General features: G+C 36.4%; 1 protein-coding gene across 1 annotated transcript; it reads left to right on the forward strand.

Moving 5' to 3' along the window:
- Positions 1-331: 331 nt before the first annotated feature.
- Positions 332-16015, forward strand: cacnb4a (calcium channel, voltage-dependent, beta 4a subunit). Its single transcript, XM_055151709.1, has 11 exons — positions 332-469; positions 959-1086; positions 3390-3439; positions 3836-3855; positions 4208-4288; positions 8192-8250; positions 9161-9270; positions 10190-10341; positions 11178-11273; positions 11949-12125; positions 13094-16015. The coding sequence occupies exons 3-11, from the start codon at positions 3430-3432 to the stop codon at positions 13355-13357; spliced, it is 969 nt and encodes a 322-aa protein (XP_055007684.1). The 5' UTR covers positions 332-469; positions 959-1086; positions 3390-3429; the 3' UTR covers positions 13358-16015.
- Positions 16016-17452: the final 1437 nt, after the last annotated feature.

Here is a 17452-nt window from a genome sequence, read left to right on the forward strand (position 1 = left end):
TTTTGGGTCATTATATTTTTTGTATAATTACTCTGCTTTTCACAATAAAAATACTCCAATTTAATACACCAGCTACCCCAACTTCCATTTAATTAATTTAACTTCTTGCATTAAGCTACAGGCCTGGCTACTCCTCATTACAGCCATGTTATATTACCCTCTCTCCCTCTCTCCCTCTCGTCTCTGCACCACTGGATCCTGATTAACTCATCTATCTCTCTGTTGTAAATAAAGCGTGCTTTAATTGCCCTGTTTTATTCAGTGCTGGCCTTTCTGCTTGCAGACGAAGGGCGTGGCGTTCGCGGTCCGCACAAATGTGAGTTATTGTGGCGCTCTGGATGAGGATGTCCCCGTAGCTGGGACTGGGGTCTCGTTTGATGCCAAGGACTTCCTGCACATCAAAGAGGTGCTATTCACGGATACGAATCATTTATAAGTATACAACAGCAGGAGAAGAAGCAGAAACAGGGTGGGCGTTTTAATCAAAGTGAAATAATGAATGTGCACAGTTGTTTGGTTGTTTGGTCGATTTGGTGTGAGTTGCAGATTTTTCACCTTTGCTAGTATATAGACCTTTAAAATTTTACATTTTCAGAATGTTCAAAATTCTGGAACAGAGGTAACTGGAGGCAAAGTGAAACACACATAATATACTTTCACTGATTAACTGATCTAAATCCTAATGGTTTTATGACATTATAAAATAAACAACCATTTTAAGATAAGATAATCCTTTATTGTCTCCCATGGGAGAAATTTGCCTTAGAACAGGGGTCACATGCTTAACACAAAGACAAAACAACACAATTTTGAATTTCCAAGGTACAAATATTAGTCAATTTGCGTTTCTTAAGAAGAATCGAAAAATACAGTATCTAATTCATAAAATGCGCTATACAACTTGGATTTGAACTTTTTGAATTTTTAAACTACTACTTGTGTACCTTGTGATTTGCAGAAGTACAATAATGACTGGTGGATTGGGCGTTTAGTGAAGGAGGGCTGTGAGATCGGCTTCATCCCAAGCCCTTTAAAACTGGAAAACATCCGACTGCAGCAGGAGCAGAAGAGGGGACGATTTCATGGGTGAGAAATCTATTTAAATGTCATAGATTTTCTAATTATTATTTTGTTTGGTGGGTTAGTGTTTGTGGTAAGTATTTATGATTTACTTCAGTTAAGTGGAAGTTTGTTAAAAAAGAGATGAAAAATACATAAAATAACAGTAACAAAAGGAATCCCTCTATTGTCTATGTCATCAATACACAAAATTCAATCAAAAATGCAGAGACAATTAATGTGCAGACAAAGAAACAGACTCTTTGGACAGGCGATGTCATGTTTTATAATAATATTAATGCACCGGTAACAGAGCTACACAGACTGTTCACAGTTGTCCTGGTGTGTTCCCAATCCTGGTCTAATCCTGGTTTAGTTCTGGTCTAATCCTAGTTAGTTCTGGTCTAATCGTGGTTTAGTTCTGGTCTAATCCTAGTTTAGTTCTGGTCTAATCCTGGTTTAGTTCTGGTCTAATCCTGGTTTAGTTCTGGTCTAATCGTGGTTTAGTTCTGGTTTAATTCTGGTCTAATCCTGGTTTAGTTCTGGTATAGTGCGGGATTTAGTAACAGTATGGCTGTGGTCTTACTACCCCCAAACAGCAGAGTATTTTCTTAAACTATTTCGTGAAGTAAATGCAAGCCTGTGGCCATATAAAAGATAATCAGTTAAGGTTTTCAAAGTAATCAAATTGTCCTTTGTTCACACTGGAGCGTATTAAGGAAAATGCACTTAGTTTTGGTTGTGCAAAGACAAAAACAATTAGTAGGAGATACATTTGTACATCATGGTAAAGGTTGCTGTAATCAGACATAAGCATGGTTTGAAAACAATATTAAAAGTTATAGGCTATTTCCCCTAAGAGGTGTATTTAAAGAGGGAGTTTTACACATAATTCTAACCAATAACATATTTTGATCACCATTTTACCTTTTATTGTTTTTAATAATATTATTTGCCAAGAACAACATATTAAAATGTTTCATTATAGTTTTGGACGCTCAAGTCTCCCCTCCCTTTGTTCTCCATGCTACATGAGAGTACTATCACAACACAATCACTGTACATCCTGCTTTTAAAACTACCACACATAGCATCAGGTTTGTGAAGTTGTAGTTGTTGTATATATTTATTAATGGCCCCGGAGAGATTGCTAGATTACTCAAACATGCTTGGGTGACATATAAAACCTCTTCAACCACATTTTGGATCAGGGAACAGCATTATCAAGATATATATCTCCAAAAAGTTGATTTTGCATAATATCCCCTCTTTAATGAAAGACCAAGTGTAAAAATGCCAGAAAGCATTTTGTAGTCCGAAAGACTCAAGGTGTGTGTGGACAGTAGCCAGAGCCGGTGAGATGGCCATAAGGTGATTAAACAGTTATTTTTGTCTCGCATGTTTGTTCTGAATATTCTGGACCTGGTGTAGCCGCAGTGTTTTGATGTTACTTGGCAGAGTTTATAATGATAGCACAAGCAAATGGCCAAAACCACTGGGCACCGCTTCACAGCAGATTTCTGTCTTATTTTTGTTGATAAATATTTGTGGATCTTTTAATCAAAATTTAAGGAGTGTGGTGTCAATAAGCAAAAACAAAATAAACTGAAAACATCTTCTTCCAGATGATATTATCAGAGTATAACCCTAATTATCTGCCAGAATAATTCATCAAGTTTGGAAATGTTCAAAAGTTTAACCTTTACTGACATGTAGACCGCAGAAAAAAATCTTGATTTCAGAGCATTTAACCATGTTATAGTTGTTTCCCTACTCATTTACCCACTTCAAAGTGGGTTTCAGTTCCAGAAGTAAATTTTCCATAAATTTTTCTCATAGACTTTTCGAAAAATCTAGTATTAATAGTTTAAAGACATCTCTGAGGCTAACCAGCTATGTGCTAACAAATATCCAGGACGCAATTGTTTAAGTCTAAAAATTTAAAACACAAGATTCAGGAAAATGTTTTAATAACTTAGCAGTTCAGATCTTAAATAAAATTGTATGTCTTGTAGTTATTAGTTATCACAATGCTGATTAGCTCTGAGCAAGCTTTCAAACTTTTTTTTTTTTCAAAAGGTCTATGGGGAAAATGTATGATTTACGTTACTTTATTTTAATTTACAGGAGGGTGGGCGGTCACTGTTGAGTAACATTTGATTTCCTTTTGTTTTGTTTGTAAAATGTGCTATATAATAAAGATTAAGCATACGGATTTGGATTTGAAGACGACAGTGTCTGAAAGAAAATAACCCACTAGAGTAACAGCATAATGTATTAACATTGATACTGAATGAATACCATGTCCTGAACCACATTTCTTTTCATAGGAGCAAATCCAGTGGGAACTCGTCCTCTAGTCTGGGTGAGATGGTGTCGGGTACGTTTAAACCAAAACCAAATTCTGAATCTAATTCACACATTTAAAGGTTCACTGTGTAACTTTTCTGGTTGTTTGTCTCTATGAACATGTTATTGATTTGAAAAACATGCATTGTGTGAGCAGGGTTGCCTATCCACATGTCTGACCTGTAACTGGGCCTGATGGCATCACCTGCTCTTCTACATGGAGAACATTAATACCGTGGGTCATTCCAGGCAAAGCAATAATATCTCCATCTCTATCAGCCCCCCACCAGAAAAGTTGCATATTTCACCTTTAATTTTTTTAAAATCTCCTTTACGCCCTACATTTGCACATTCTATTAACAGCTACATCAAAACAATGATTGTAAGTAATTGGGAGGCTTGTCTAATTACTTAATCTCTTTTACAGGTAAGCAAAAGCAGAAAGTGGTAAGTAAATTTTGTATATGTTAAAAATGTATGTTGTCTTGTTGATTATAATAGATTGCATTGTACTTTTGAACGGTAATGGTCTTTTGTGTAGCATTTTTCTTCTTTTGTAAGACACAAATTTGCACTTTTAGTATTGTTTCATTTTACATCTGCTTTACTACAATAACATTAAACAAGATAAATAATTAAGTTATTTACCCAAACACAGTTTACTTGAATAAAAATATCGAGCTGGGAAATGTATAATTTAGTTTTAGGCATATTTACTGTACCTCTGATTATAGTTGGTATTATAAGGTTAATTGATTGATTGACATATAGTTATTTATGTGTTTGTCGCCCCCTATAGGCAGAGCACATTCCTCCATACGACGTGGTTCCTTCCATGAGACCAGTGGTGCTGGTGGGACCCTCTCTCAAAGGCTATGAGGTAAGTCTGCTCGATTTGGGGAAAAAAATTAAACTGTCATTAGAATTTTTCTAAAAAATTTGATTTAGATTTTTTGAGTTTAGGTTGATTTTTATGTACTGTCAAAAGCTAACCAGTAGAGGAGTAGTAGGTTTATTTATTATATATTTCATTCTTTAAAAAACTACAGCTGTTTTTGACACTGGCTCAGTTTTGTGCATTTGGATGGGTTTACTTTAAAGGTGTAATATGTAACTTTCCTGGTGCTGGGTCTGCTATCTTTTGTCTCCATGGATATACTTTCTTTGCCTGAAAAATATTCCACAATGTAATTAAAGTTATCTGTAATCTTTAAATTAAGATTTCTTAGTAAAGGCATTAATAAGCACAAGTCATTATTTTTAAACATGGATACACTTTTGATTGGAATGAACCCAATAAAGCATGTGTGCAGATTTGTGAGCTGGACACAGTGATATGCAAACTATCTAAAAAAGGCACTTTTATTTTAAATTGTTGCCAAGTTGCTTTTTATTATTGTACACCTGTTATTATTGCTAGAACATACCTTGATAAACATGTATTATTACCGTGGAGCAGAGAGTAAATAAGTTTGATGCCATACTGTGGAGCATTTAGGCAAAGCAACATCTCCATTGAGACAGGAAGGTGACGAACAAATCACTGTATTTTGTTATCAGTTGGAGCTATAATTAGACTGACAATGCACATTCAATTCATAGTACAATTCTGTTCTGGTATTTTGAGCTAAAGCATCCTCTGACTCATACTGTTACTGTACTCTGCTGACTTCTGTCTTTGAGTGAATATATGACTAATATTTAATAACAACGTAACGTAGCATTTCCTATTTAACCCTATGTAGCTCAGGTTTATTTTAAATACAAGCACTGGGTTTGTAATGCAATACCCAATCAGTACTTTTATAGACTATAGATTTTTATTGATCTCCCAGTAAATGTAGTGGTAGATAGTAATCAAGTGGTCTGACTCTGTAATGTCTGCAGATCTTGTTTTAATCAGTTATTGTGCAAGGGTCTTTAACTTTCACACTTGTCCTGGTTTGGTCCTTGTTAGTTTGAGATAAGTTTAGTCCTGATGTAAATTTGTTTTGGTGCTATTCTGGCTTTAGTCCCAGTTTAGCCCCAATTTTTATGTTTGTTTGTGTAAGTGTGAGTACATCCAGACACGGGATATAGATGGTTAACATTTTACATTTAGTTTATTTTATAAGCAAGAATCAAAACTGAGACTGAACCGGCAGGAGATTGAACCGGCAGCGCTCAACCTCTAAGCCACGGCAGGCCAAGGCACACTACTGGGGATATCAAAACTTCATGTCTCCTATGCTTTGCCAGAAATGTTCCACAGAATGGCATTAAACTTATCTGTCTTATGTTTACTTAATTACAGATATTTTCATTGCTTTAAGAACATGCATTCCTCCTGTGAGAGGGGTCACCACTCTACAAACCTGACGTGTAACTTGTTGTTGGGTTTAATGGCATACTGTGGAACATTCATGACAAAGCAATGACATCTCCATGGAGACAAGAAGGTGCCAGACTCTCCACCAGAAAAGTTACATAATGGACCATTAAAATATCTGGGATACTCAATTGCATTTAAACACAGTCAATGATAGACTCAATATTAGAGGATGGAACAGGAACGGGAGGAGGGAGTGAGGCGGGGGATGTGGTCCGTCGCTATGGAAACATTGCCTCCCGATCCCGGCGTTGCTATGGTAACTGCCTTGTGGGTAAACTGCATCCTTGTAAAAAGAAATAGAAAGAGAGAGAAAGTAGACCAAGGTTTCTAAATTAGAAACAGGAGGACGGTGTTTTTTTTTTTTTTTTCCAAGACTAAAATGACTTTCTATGTTGATAAATTGAAAAGGTAGACCTATTGTAGCTGGCGTTGGTTACATTCGCTCCTGTTTATTGATTCCCTCACCGCTGAATCAATATGAGAGGGCTGTATAATTCCACACAGCGATGGAAAAAGTGCAGAAACGGCAGATTTTCTATTAGCGATCTCATTTCCTTTGTATCCACTGTATCCGAGTGAGGAAGAGAAGTGATGACATTGGTTTGTGCAGACCTGGGAGCAGGTGGAATAGCAGTTTTAAATAGGACTATTTTTTAACGTGACAGACGAAGCATGTTTTTACTCATGAGACACAAGGCCTCTGTCAACACCGTCACTGTTAGTACATATGACTGAAGGGGAAAGTGATTTGATCTAACTATTGTTACTTCACATTTCAGGGGTTTATTTGTCATTTTACATACAGAAGATTTATACAAAATTACAGTGAGTTGTTGCAATTCAGTAATAAACAGGTCCAACACACTTTATTATGATTACACTTTATTATGATTGCACATATTCAATACATTACTTCACCTATTGAACACCTACTGAACTTCAGTTCAGTAAATATAAGACTTATCTTTAAGGTAGATTATGTAACTTTTTGAAAGTTGGATGTCACCTGCATGGTTCAGTGGAAATAGAAAGCATACTTACAAACATTCTCCATGGAGATAGTTAAGTTTTATGCCATATTGTGGAATATTATAACCAAGAGAACAGCAAATCCATAAAAACACGCCCTCGTCTAGGCTAAATAAGAGACAAGTTTGTGGCAATGCAAGCCTGCTCACAGTAAGGATGCTTGTTTTTCAGGACAGTCAATTTTATTTTATGGTTAAAAAAACAAGCTAAAATGTTACATACTGTGGCTTTAAATACATATAAAATATCATGAACATGTCCTGAGATAAAGGTTGATATCATATATTAGTTTGACTGATGCAATATTGTTGCACTAAACCAGGACTAGAACAAATACTAAACAGACTAAACAGGTCTAAACCCGACTATTTAAATTACTTCTATATTCTCTCACTGAGCCTCTCAGCCTCTCATAGGAATGCTCTTCCAATCCCTAGTACAAGTTCGACAAGGGTCCGCAATTAATTTAAAAAAACAATGCAAAAAGTTGTAATAATTTTAGTAATTGCAATAATAATGGCTTGAATTCACTGCTTTATACTGTACAGTGAGTCCCCATGCTTGGTAACAGTAAGCTGCTTTCATTGTATTACCTTTGTAACTGCTCATTGCTAATCTCTATACTGTAAACAAAACCCAACCTATCAGATAAACTTTAACATTGCAGTAGTGTTTCAGATTTGATCACTTAGTAATTTCCATATGAAAATGTTACTTCTAAATGGCATTATAGTGCAGGTTTCCCCCATAAATCTTTATACTTCTGCTTGACTGGGGTCCATCCATATTGATTTCTTAAACTGATCTGTAGTCAACTTTTTTGATTAGTCTAATTAATCACATGACCACTGGTGCAGCTCTTTCATTGTGGGCCACCATTGATCATGTTCTTTTCAGCTCATGAGAAAACCCTATAGAAAAGCCTGGTTATAGGCAACACTAGAGATAAGTGGATGGACTACAGTAGTTTTAGAGAAATGATTTTGAAGGGCTGGATGACATTGTACACACTAGCTTAAAGTATTGTAAATGTATTGGTTTAAAGGTGAACTATGCAGCTTTTGTGATGGATGGTTGATGTTATTGTTTTGTCTAAATTGTTTCATAGTATGGCATTTGACATACCACTCCTGGATTTAAGATGCGCTATGTAGCTTTTCTGGTAAAGGCTTGTCTCCGTGGATAAATACATTTAATGCCATACTCAATAACTTTACAAGCTCTAACATCTCCATGGAGACAAGCGAGTGGCTGATCCACCAACAGAAAAACTACATAGCTCATATTTAATTTTATCTATAAACTAGTATATATTGTAGATCCTTACTTGGTTTAGCTGCCAGATAGTTAATTGTCATTTATCTTGCCTTATTTATTTTGCAGGTGACAGACATGATGCAGAAAGCACTCTTTGACTTCCTTAAGCACAGGTTCGATGGAAGGTAAGCTATTAAGCCAGATTTTACTCAGAACTAAACCTGGTTTCAGCTAGCACACAATAAGAACTAAAGCAAGTCTCAACTAGGACTCAGTCAGGACTAAACCAGGTCTGAAGCACACCTGATAGACAGATACCACTGCAGACAGGGAGCACTCAACAGTTGACCTAAACCAGGACTAAATAAGGTCTAAACCAGGTCTAACCCACGACTGAACCTGGTCTACAGTGGTCCCTCATTTATTGCGGGGGTTACGTTCTAAAAATAACCCGCAATAGGCAAAATCCGCAGTAGTCAGCTTTATTTTTTACTATTATTATATATGTTTTTATATGTTTTCAAGACCCCTGACCACACACTTTTCCATAATGGCGCACTACAGCCACGTAACTTCTACCTTCCTTCAGCATGTACGGAAGTTAAACTTTTTGTGTGATGGTTAGGATCTTTGGCTGCCTTTTGGGTGTGACCGCAGGTGTTGGTGCAGAAGGTTTCATCAACATTGTGGGTTTTGTCGGGGAGAAAACTTGCAAAAATACAGCACTTCACAATCACACTGCTCGCAATCGAAAATTTATGTAAATTTGACAAGCTGAACACATACAGTGTCTGCAGTCCCTTAGCCAATCAGGACGCAGGGGGAGCAACACAATGCACATTTGAACGCTGTGAAGAAAAAAAAAAGCATGCAAATTGCACACAAAAAAATCTGCGAAACAGTGAAGCTTCGAAAGGTAAACCGCGTTATAGTGAGGCATGACTGTAAACCACCTCTCATAGAACACCACAGAAGATTGGACATACATTATACATGCATACATTTTACTTTCAATTAAATATATATTTTTTTACCTGATTGTGATATCTTTATACTTTGACATAATACCAATTGTTTCTTTTATTTTTTTTTTAGGATATCCATCACCAGGGTAACGGCTGACATTTCTTTGGCCAAGAGGTCAGTACTGAATAACCCCAGTAAGAGAGCCATGATTGAGAAACCCAACACGCGCTCCAGTCTGGGTAAAAGCACTGCATACTCAATGATGTGCATGGATTTCAAACTTCAGTGTACGCTCATTGTGTTTACATGCAAGAGGCATTTTATAGACTGATTATTAAGATGTTTTAGTTTCAGATGATAAATGATGAGGACATAATTTTTGATATTTTGCAGCTGATGTAATCAACATTCTCTGGGGGTCTGATACTAACTGAAAGCACTATTGTCGCTCAACTTAAACTTCAACCAGAGTTTTATTTCAACACTCTGACCAGAAAGAGCTGACTGAGTTGGAACTTCAACAGATGAGATGATCTGTGAACTTAAACAAATCTCTCACACATAAAATTACAGTTACAAGCTAGGTAGCATTAGCATTAACAGTTTTTCAGTTAGTCATTCCCACCTTTTTTGAAAATTAAACACCTAAAACGAACCATGAATGCTTGTATTGATCACAGGCTTTTGGAAATGTGTTGTTTACATCCATTTCGTATTTTTCTTGAGTTATTAAAACATTTTTGAAAGTTATTGCTAATTGCTAATTATAGAATCTGTTGAACATTCCACCAGTAGAGGTATATGCAGAACACCCCCAGCATCATATCACTGCAAAGTATCAATACGCCTATATTACACTGATTTGCTCGGTCTTGAAGTGAATCTATGCTCAAGGAGGAGTCAGCAGACGGTCAGAGGAATGGATGGAGAGAGACAAACTTGTAAATTTATGATACTTCTTATCCCTAAAACAGGAGAGGTAGATAAACTCTTGACAGGGAAAAAAAGTTTTAAAGGAAGTACAATTACACAAATTGAACCACAAATGTATTATGTCCCTTTTGCAATACATCCTTGCATGTAAACCTATTGACCGTCAATTCTTGTCTTTTCAACAAACACTAACTTTCCTGTTTAATCTTTCATATGAATTCTCAGCGGAGGTGCAGAGTGAGATAGAGCGTATTTTTGAGTTGGCCCGGTCTCTGCAGCTCGTTGTTCTGGACGCGGACACCATAAACAACCCGGCTCAGCTCATTAAGACCTCTTTAGCTCCCATCATCGTCCACGTCAAAGTCTCCTCGCCCAAGGTACAAACCCAAATCCAACTTGTGTCCTACATAATCAGGATCCAAACTTTTTCAATTTTTAAATGTTGGAACAAAACATACGATGACAACTCGGTTACAAGTTCATTTTTCATTTCTTCCTTTTAAATTTTAATAAAAAAAAAAAAAAAAAAAAAAAAGTTTTGTTCCAGTCTTTGTCCTGCTGTATTTGTGGATTAAAGCAGACATATGCTTGACTTTAAGAGCTTTTAAACATGTTGATACATGTATAGTAGGCTTATTCTCAGACTGGGTACTCCTGACCATGAAGCTGGCTCAATCAGATAATTGTTCCACACGATACCTGACATCAGTGTATGTAATGTCTATGTAATGTGTTTTACATTTTATAAAATGTTATACCGTTTTACATGATACTTGTTGTAACCATAGACTGTGTAAAGAAGTAGACTAAGGGAGTGTGCTGTCACCCATTGCGTTCAGTTCCAGTCAAATGAAGCTCATGAAGCCTGGCAGTTATAGCCCGACTTTGGAGCTGAGTTCCATATTAGGAATAGAATTTATTTACAGCCAAAACAGCTAAATAAAAACACTAGGATTATGTAGAGCAGTTTAGTACAACCACTGTATGGTATTAAACTTATCTACATACATTTTAAGACCAGAATGACAAGGCTCACTGCAGCACTTACAAGGGGACGGTGCCAATTTTTTAATGTAAAGTGAATTGGAACCAGGGTCGATGGAGCTGGAAGCGCCCCCATGCTTGCTTTGTATTTGGAAGGCTTAAGCAGGTCATCTATGTCCATTTATATATACAGTCTATGGTGGTAACTCTCCTTTGTGTTCACTTGCAGGTGCTCCAACGTCTGATCAAATCCAGAGGAAAGTCTCAGAGCAAACACCTGAATGTGCAGCTCGTTGCAGCTGAAAAACTCTCACAATGTCCTTCTGTGAGTGAATGAGTAAATGTGAATATCTCTGCTTAGAGATGGTCTCATATGGATCTCTTCAACCGATACTAATAGTAGCTGACAATCAATATGTGCTTGTGCAGGTATCAATATCAAAGTTGTAAAATCTATAGTAAGACACACAAATTAAAGTATGCAATTTACAGTTTTAAAGTAATGTTGTTGGATGATAACCATAAAGGAGCAGATCAAAGCAGAGACATTGTTAGATAAGAATCATGTGAATTCTTCTTATGACTTCTTATGACTATCACCATAAGTGTATCTTTGTCATGGTCATGGTTCAAGATCAAAGTTAGAGATGACTAAGTGAACAGAGCTAAGATTATTCTGAAGCATGTTCATCACTCATAGTTCAAAACTGTTTACTTTTAATTCTAAGCAGTTAAAAGGCAGTTTTTTAGAACTTTTTTAAACCTTATAATGCTGTTTCCTCATCAAAAATATTCCTGGAGTTGTGTTTTGTTTCATTCAAACAAGTTTAACAACATTATAACATGACTTTAAGATAATTCCATATACATTTTTAATATAGGATCTTTAATGTTGATCTTTTTTTTTTTTCTTTTTTTTTTTTTTTGTGTAAATCAGGATTTTGGATTCAAATGGCTCAATTGTTTCCCCTTTCCTCCCTCCCTTCGTTTCTGCTCTCAGGAGATGTTTGATATAATCCTGGATGAGAACCAATTGGAAGATGCGTGTGAACACCTGGCGGAGTACCTGGAGGCGTATTGGAGAGCCACACACACGTCTCTGAGCACTCCCCTCAACCCTCTGCTGGGACGAAACCTGGGCTCCACCGCACTCGCCCCCTATCCCGCTGCCAACCAGGTGAGTATGCCAGGATCAGGGCAGTTATAGACCTGTTAAATACAGGAGAGAGGAGGGAATGAACTACTGACACCATAATCGCCTCTTGTTTATTTATGCTACATATTTGCTATTTATGAAGGCACTACTGTTACAATTGTACCCTTATTGAGAACCTTTACAAAACTGCCAGGGTAGAAAGCATTATTTTTTTTGCTACTGTTAAAAATACTGAGGCCTATATATACCATAATCCTATATAGAAACAACTGTTTTAAAACCCACAATACATTAATGCATTATTGCTTATACTTTTTTTAAACTTATATAAAATACTAATTTTAAACCAGACTTTGTATCCAAAGGGAAGCTTTTCAGTTAAAATGTGATGAGACTTGTTTTAATGCGAAAAAGAAAAATTATCAAATGTGCTATTAAAATAAATTGGGAAACTTATTGGATGCGTATGTCTCTATCTACTAGTACTTCTTTTAGTGCAACAATATTTCAGTGTTGCCAGTGCAATGGTATTGAGTTAACATATTGCTCTGAAATGTTACACAGTTTAATGGTAAAAACTCAGTTTTAGACTTGTTTTAGACAATGTATAAAGATTGTTAATCATAAAGAACACATAAATTGACACTTTGCTGCTGATGTTATCAATATTCTCTAGTGGTGTGATGCTCTGGGCCTGTGATAGACTTTAATCATTTTATTTTAAAACAATCTGACCAGAAAGAACTGACTTAATTGGAGCTAAAACAGGTGAGCAGATCTGTGCAGTTAAACAAGACCCTCTCAAATAACATTACAGTCACAAGCTAGCAAGCATTAGCCACCAGTTTTTCAGTTAGTCTCTCTGAAGAGAAGCAAATACCTAAACGGGACCATGAACACTCGTATTGATCACAGGCTTCTGAAAATGTGCTGTTTAAATCCATTTCAATTAATTTCCTATTTCAAAGCCTTTTGTCTTTTTCCTCCAGGCCCAAAGAAACCGCAACAGTAACCACACAACGTCGGACCACTCTCCAGTCGAGCGTCGCAGTCTAATGCCTGCAGATGAAAACTACCACAACGAACGTGCTCGCAAGAACCGCAATCGCCTCTCCTCTGGGTCCCAACACAGCCGGGACCACTCCCCTTTGGTCGAGGAGGACTTCCAGGACCCCTACCAGGACTCCTATAAACCCCACCGCAACAGGGAGTCTCCGGGCGGGTACAGCCAAGAAGCAAGACACCGCGTTTAAACTTAGAACCACTTCAATCTAGACAAGTCTTGTCAAATTGGAAGCTAAGGACCACAATATAGTGAAGTTTCTACGCCTATCTGGACCAATATAACATGTGTAGGATTTCACGTTCCCTGCAAAATGTATAGCTCTTGTTGTATATGACCAATGTTGATGGAAGGAGTAGCACAAGAGCATACACTAAGGGATTTAAACAGGCTTTTTGAAGCCGAAATTCATGTGTGATGTTACTGTAGCATGCAGGGAAGGCTATGAACAGGTGAACTGGCAAGCCCATGGCCAAAGTACTCAGCAACAATGAAAAAGACCAACTCAGAACCAGTTTGCACGCACCAGGAGCTTGTGGAAAAAGTTTAGAGGCTCCGTGAGTTTGTTTGTCTTCGATGTGAGTGAAAATATCCACTCGATGCCTGCGCTGAAAAATTGCATTGATTTTGAATGGTGAATTACTGCCCCAATCATGATGCCATTTTGATAGTCTAGCCTGGCCAGCCATACACATCTTCAAAAATGATTTTATTACAACTTTGTTTAGCTCATGTTTTTAAAATTGTGCTTTATTTTAAATTAATAAAACAATACCCAGCCTTAAAAAATAATCTCTCAAACCACTTCTTTTTTTATTTAAAATTTTATGCAATTAAAATGATTTAGATTCTTATTTTGAGTTTTTTACAAATTTTTTTAAATTAATATTGTTATTTCATATGGAGTGAATAAATATTATCTATGAGTGTAAATTGAATGCATTATCACTATTTGACAGCTATTATGGATAAGAAAATTGCACTTAATTATTTTCAGAGATGTCAGGATAACATAACCAGATCATATTTTAAAATAAATCTAAACGAATTATCAGAATATAAAACATTTTCTTACATGTGCATATACAGAGGTTTTCTTTCAGTTTAAAATGGGTTGAACTTGATATATTTCTCTAATATGTTTAGTATCCTGTGTTTCTTACCCAGTTCTGACCTGTATATAAAGGTACACTAGGTAACTTTCCTGGTGGAGGATGTGCCATTTGCTTGCCTCCGAGGAGATGCATTTGCTTTGCCTGGAATGTTCTGCAGTACGTAATTTAACTTGTATATCTTACATTTATTCATACATCTGCATCTGTACTTGGCCTGGGAGTATCACCTGCTTGCTGCTTAATGCCGTTCTGTGGAACATTTCAGGCAAAGAAATAACTTGTCCAGGGACACCTGTGGCAAACCCTGTAGAAGAAAAGTTACACAGTGCACCTTTAACAATTTAATCCTCAAACATGGAAGGCAAATTCATTATATTGATTAGAAGAGCAGTTGGTGTGGCTGGCCAGGCTAACAGTAAATCAATATTTCAGAATGCAAACTGACACCGAAACACATTCTAAAGCTGTACTCCTCAGGAAAGGGCGCTCATGGAGATGTAGCATCGATGCACTTAATATTAAGATGGATTTATTTTCAAGTTAAATTATAAATAGTTGTCCTTCATTTTTCTCTTTTCATAAATACTGCTGTAATGTGGGTCATATGGATAGTATATTGTCTAAATACCAGTTTTACAGTACTTTCCTACTACTACTATGACTACTACTATGCTGCTACTACTACTTCTGTTACTACTTTGAATGTTGTGACAGACTTAAATGTGACAACTAAATGTCCTTATCCCTCTAATTTTGCTTTAGTTTGTACAGAGTATACTACCACCTACTACTGTCCTACTACTACTGAATTGGTTTACACCTTGCAAAGAGATTTTACAGCATTTTTAGCTCATCTTAGATACTGCTAAAACTGGTGTCTAGTCATTTCTATCTTCAATTATACAAACACACAGAAAATAAATTATTTAGATTACAGAAATATATTGACATTCTATTTTTTCTCTTTTTTCTTAATGATGCTGTGTGTAACTTTTCTTGTAGGGATTCCACTACTTGCTTGTCTCCATGGTGATGTTAATCTTTGCCTGCAATGGTCCACTGTATGGCGTTAAACTTATCCATCTTGAATTTATTCAATTACGGGTATTTTTGTTGCTCAAAATTTCCTTGAAAAACATGCATTCCGATAGTGAGCGGGCCTCTCCTGACCCGTAACTTGGCCTGGTGGTGCCACTATTTGCCTCCATAGAGATAGATACTTTTAATGCCATTCTGTAGAACATTCCAGTTAAACCAATCAAGTCGGAATACAGGCAAGCAGGTGCCAGACTCTCCATTAGAAAAGTTACATAGTGGAGCTTTAACCATATCCTACATTGATTTTGTTGTTACCTGTAAAAGTAAAATGGCCAGGGATATGCTGAATCTTTATGTCACTGAAAAAAATGACCAGTTTTAATTTTTATTAATATATGAATTTACTTGTATGCTGCCAGCTGTTACAGAAATATAAATATACCATTATGTTTTACTGCCATATCCATATAACTTGTAATTTAAAATGCCAGAGACTCTTTACAAACGGACAATAGACTTCTGTTACACTATCCGGCATCTTAAACAGTAGCTTTTCTTGTTGATGTTTTGAACTTTGGAGCATAAGAAGAAACCACTGGATCTGAAACTGCCTGTGAGAGAATGATGCACTGATTATTGGTTTGTGTGCCATGCCTTTTACAAAAACAATGAAATAAACTGCCCTTATGCTACAATAGAGGTGCTATTTCTTTCATATGGGCCTACTGGTTGGGCAGTACTGTTAAAAATGCATGTTGTTTATTATCCTAACGTTGATATATCGTCAATAGAAATAAGGTAAAATGTGTCTATATATTTTAACTAACTTTAGCTAACATTCAAATATTGCACAAATGTGAATGGACTGAAAAAAGAAAATACAGAAAATACCAGAAATAGCAACCATTATTTGAAAATTATATTAGCTGCAATACATAAGAAGCAGAATGCCAGGTTCAATATTACACAAAATTGACTCTTGTGATCTTGAAGTCATGTTATAATGTTGTTACCTCCTCAAAAACACGTGGAGTTTGAGTAACCCTGCATTATAAGGCTGTCTGCGTTTCCAAAGCTCAAAATCCCCCGTTTCACCTTGTGTTGTCATGAAGCTGTAGTTTTCAAATTAACAGCTACCTTTTACCTTTTGTTCACTAGAGATGGACAATTACATGTTGAAATTATCCAGATTCCAGTGAAGGTGTGGTTTAAAAACACATTGAAACATTTCCTGTCTTACCACAAAACAACAACTCCAGGTTTGTGATGAGGAAACAGCAGTGTAATTTGGGCCCTTTAAGTAATTCATTTGTAAAATGAGTCATAGAAGTTCATAATTCAACCTTCTACAGCTCTAATAACCAGAAAATAACCAGAATTTTCCCACCAGTACAAAGAAAAATTACCCATAATAAAAACTGAAACCAAAAACTATTGTTCCATCTAAAATAGATTTCATTGTCATTGTCATTATCGTGACAGGCCTACGTATTAAATCTATTTTTTCAATATATCTTCCACTTCTACTTTCAATACATGAACATAGTATTCTTTGTGGAGTACCTAAAGTATATAATTTTTCATTTATAAATATGATTACTGTATTTTGATTTCTATAGCCCTTTTTACATGCAAAGGCGTTCTACACTGCATCATTCACTCTGCATATTTTTACATGTTAAGCCACTGCCAATCTGCAAAAACCTTCTCCAACCACTAACAAACCACCTGCTTTATTTGGTTTAGCCCAAGCTTATGGAATAGGACCAGTGATTTACCCACACCACATTCATTCTTAATAGCCAAAGAGGGTGATGTGTCTTGCCCAAGGACACAATGACAGGTATATGCACTTTTCAGAGGTCTGTTCAATTGATATCTTGCAGTGACATCACGCTTGGAGTGTTCTGCATGTTCACATTGGCACACACTGTCAAAAAGTTTTAAGATAGCTCAGATGAAAGTCCAACAAGCCTCAGATAGAGCAGTGCTTAGAGTTAGCATCACATCCCCAAGGAATGTTGATGACAACAGCTGCATAACATCAATATATTGCCACAGGCAGTAGTATTCACACGGAACACCAAATAGTCTAGTAGGAGCTTTAGGCTATTTGCAATACTTGACAGAAC

The sequence above is a fragment of the Boleophthalmus pectinirostris genome, unplaced genomic scaffold (assembly GCF_026225935.1).
Source record: "Boleophthalmus pectinirostris isolate CB_2022bp ecotype Guang Dong unplaced genomic scaffold, ASM2622593v1 HiC_scaffold_1, whole genome shotgun sequence".
In the NCBI taxonomy this organism is placed as follows: Eukaryota; Metazoa; Chordata; class Actinopteri; order Gobiiformes; family Gobiidae; genus Boleophthalmus; species Boleophthalmus pectinirostris.

Coding starts and splice junctions, on each gene's coding strand:
- cacnb4a (XM_055151709.1), top strand. Junction 8,251..9,160: donor AAGCACAGGTTCGATGGAAG/GTAAGCTATTAA, acceptor TTTTTTTTTTAG/GATATCCATCACCAGGGTAA. Junction 9,271..10,189: donor CAACACGCGCTCCAGTCTGG/GTAAAAGCACTG, acceptor ATGAATTCTCAG/CGGAGGTGCAGAGTGAGATA.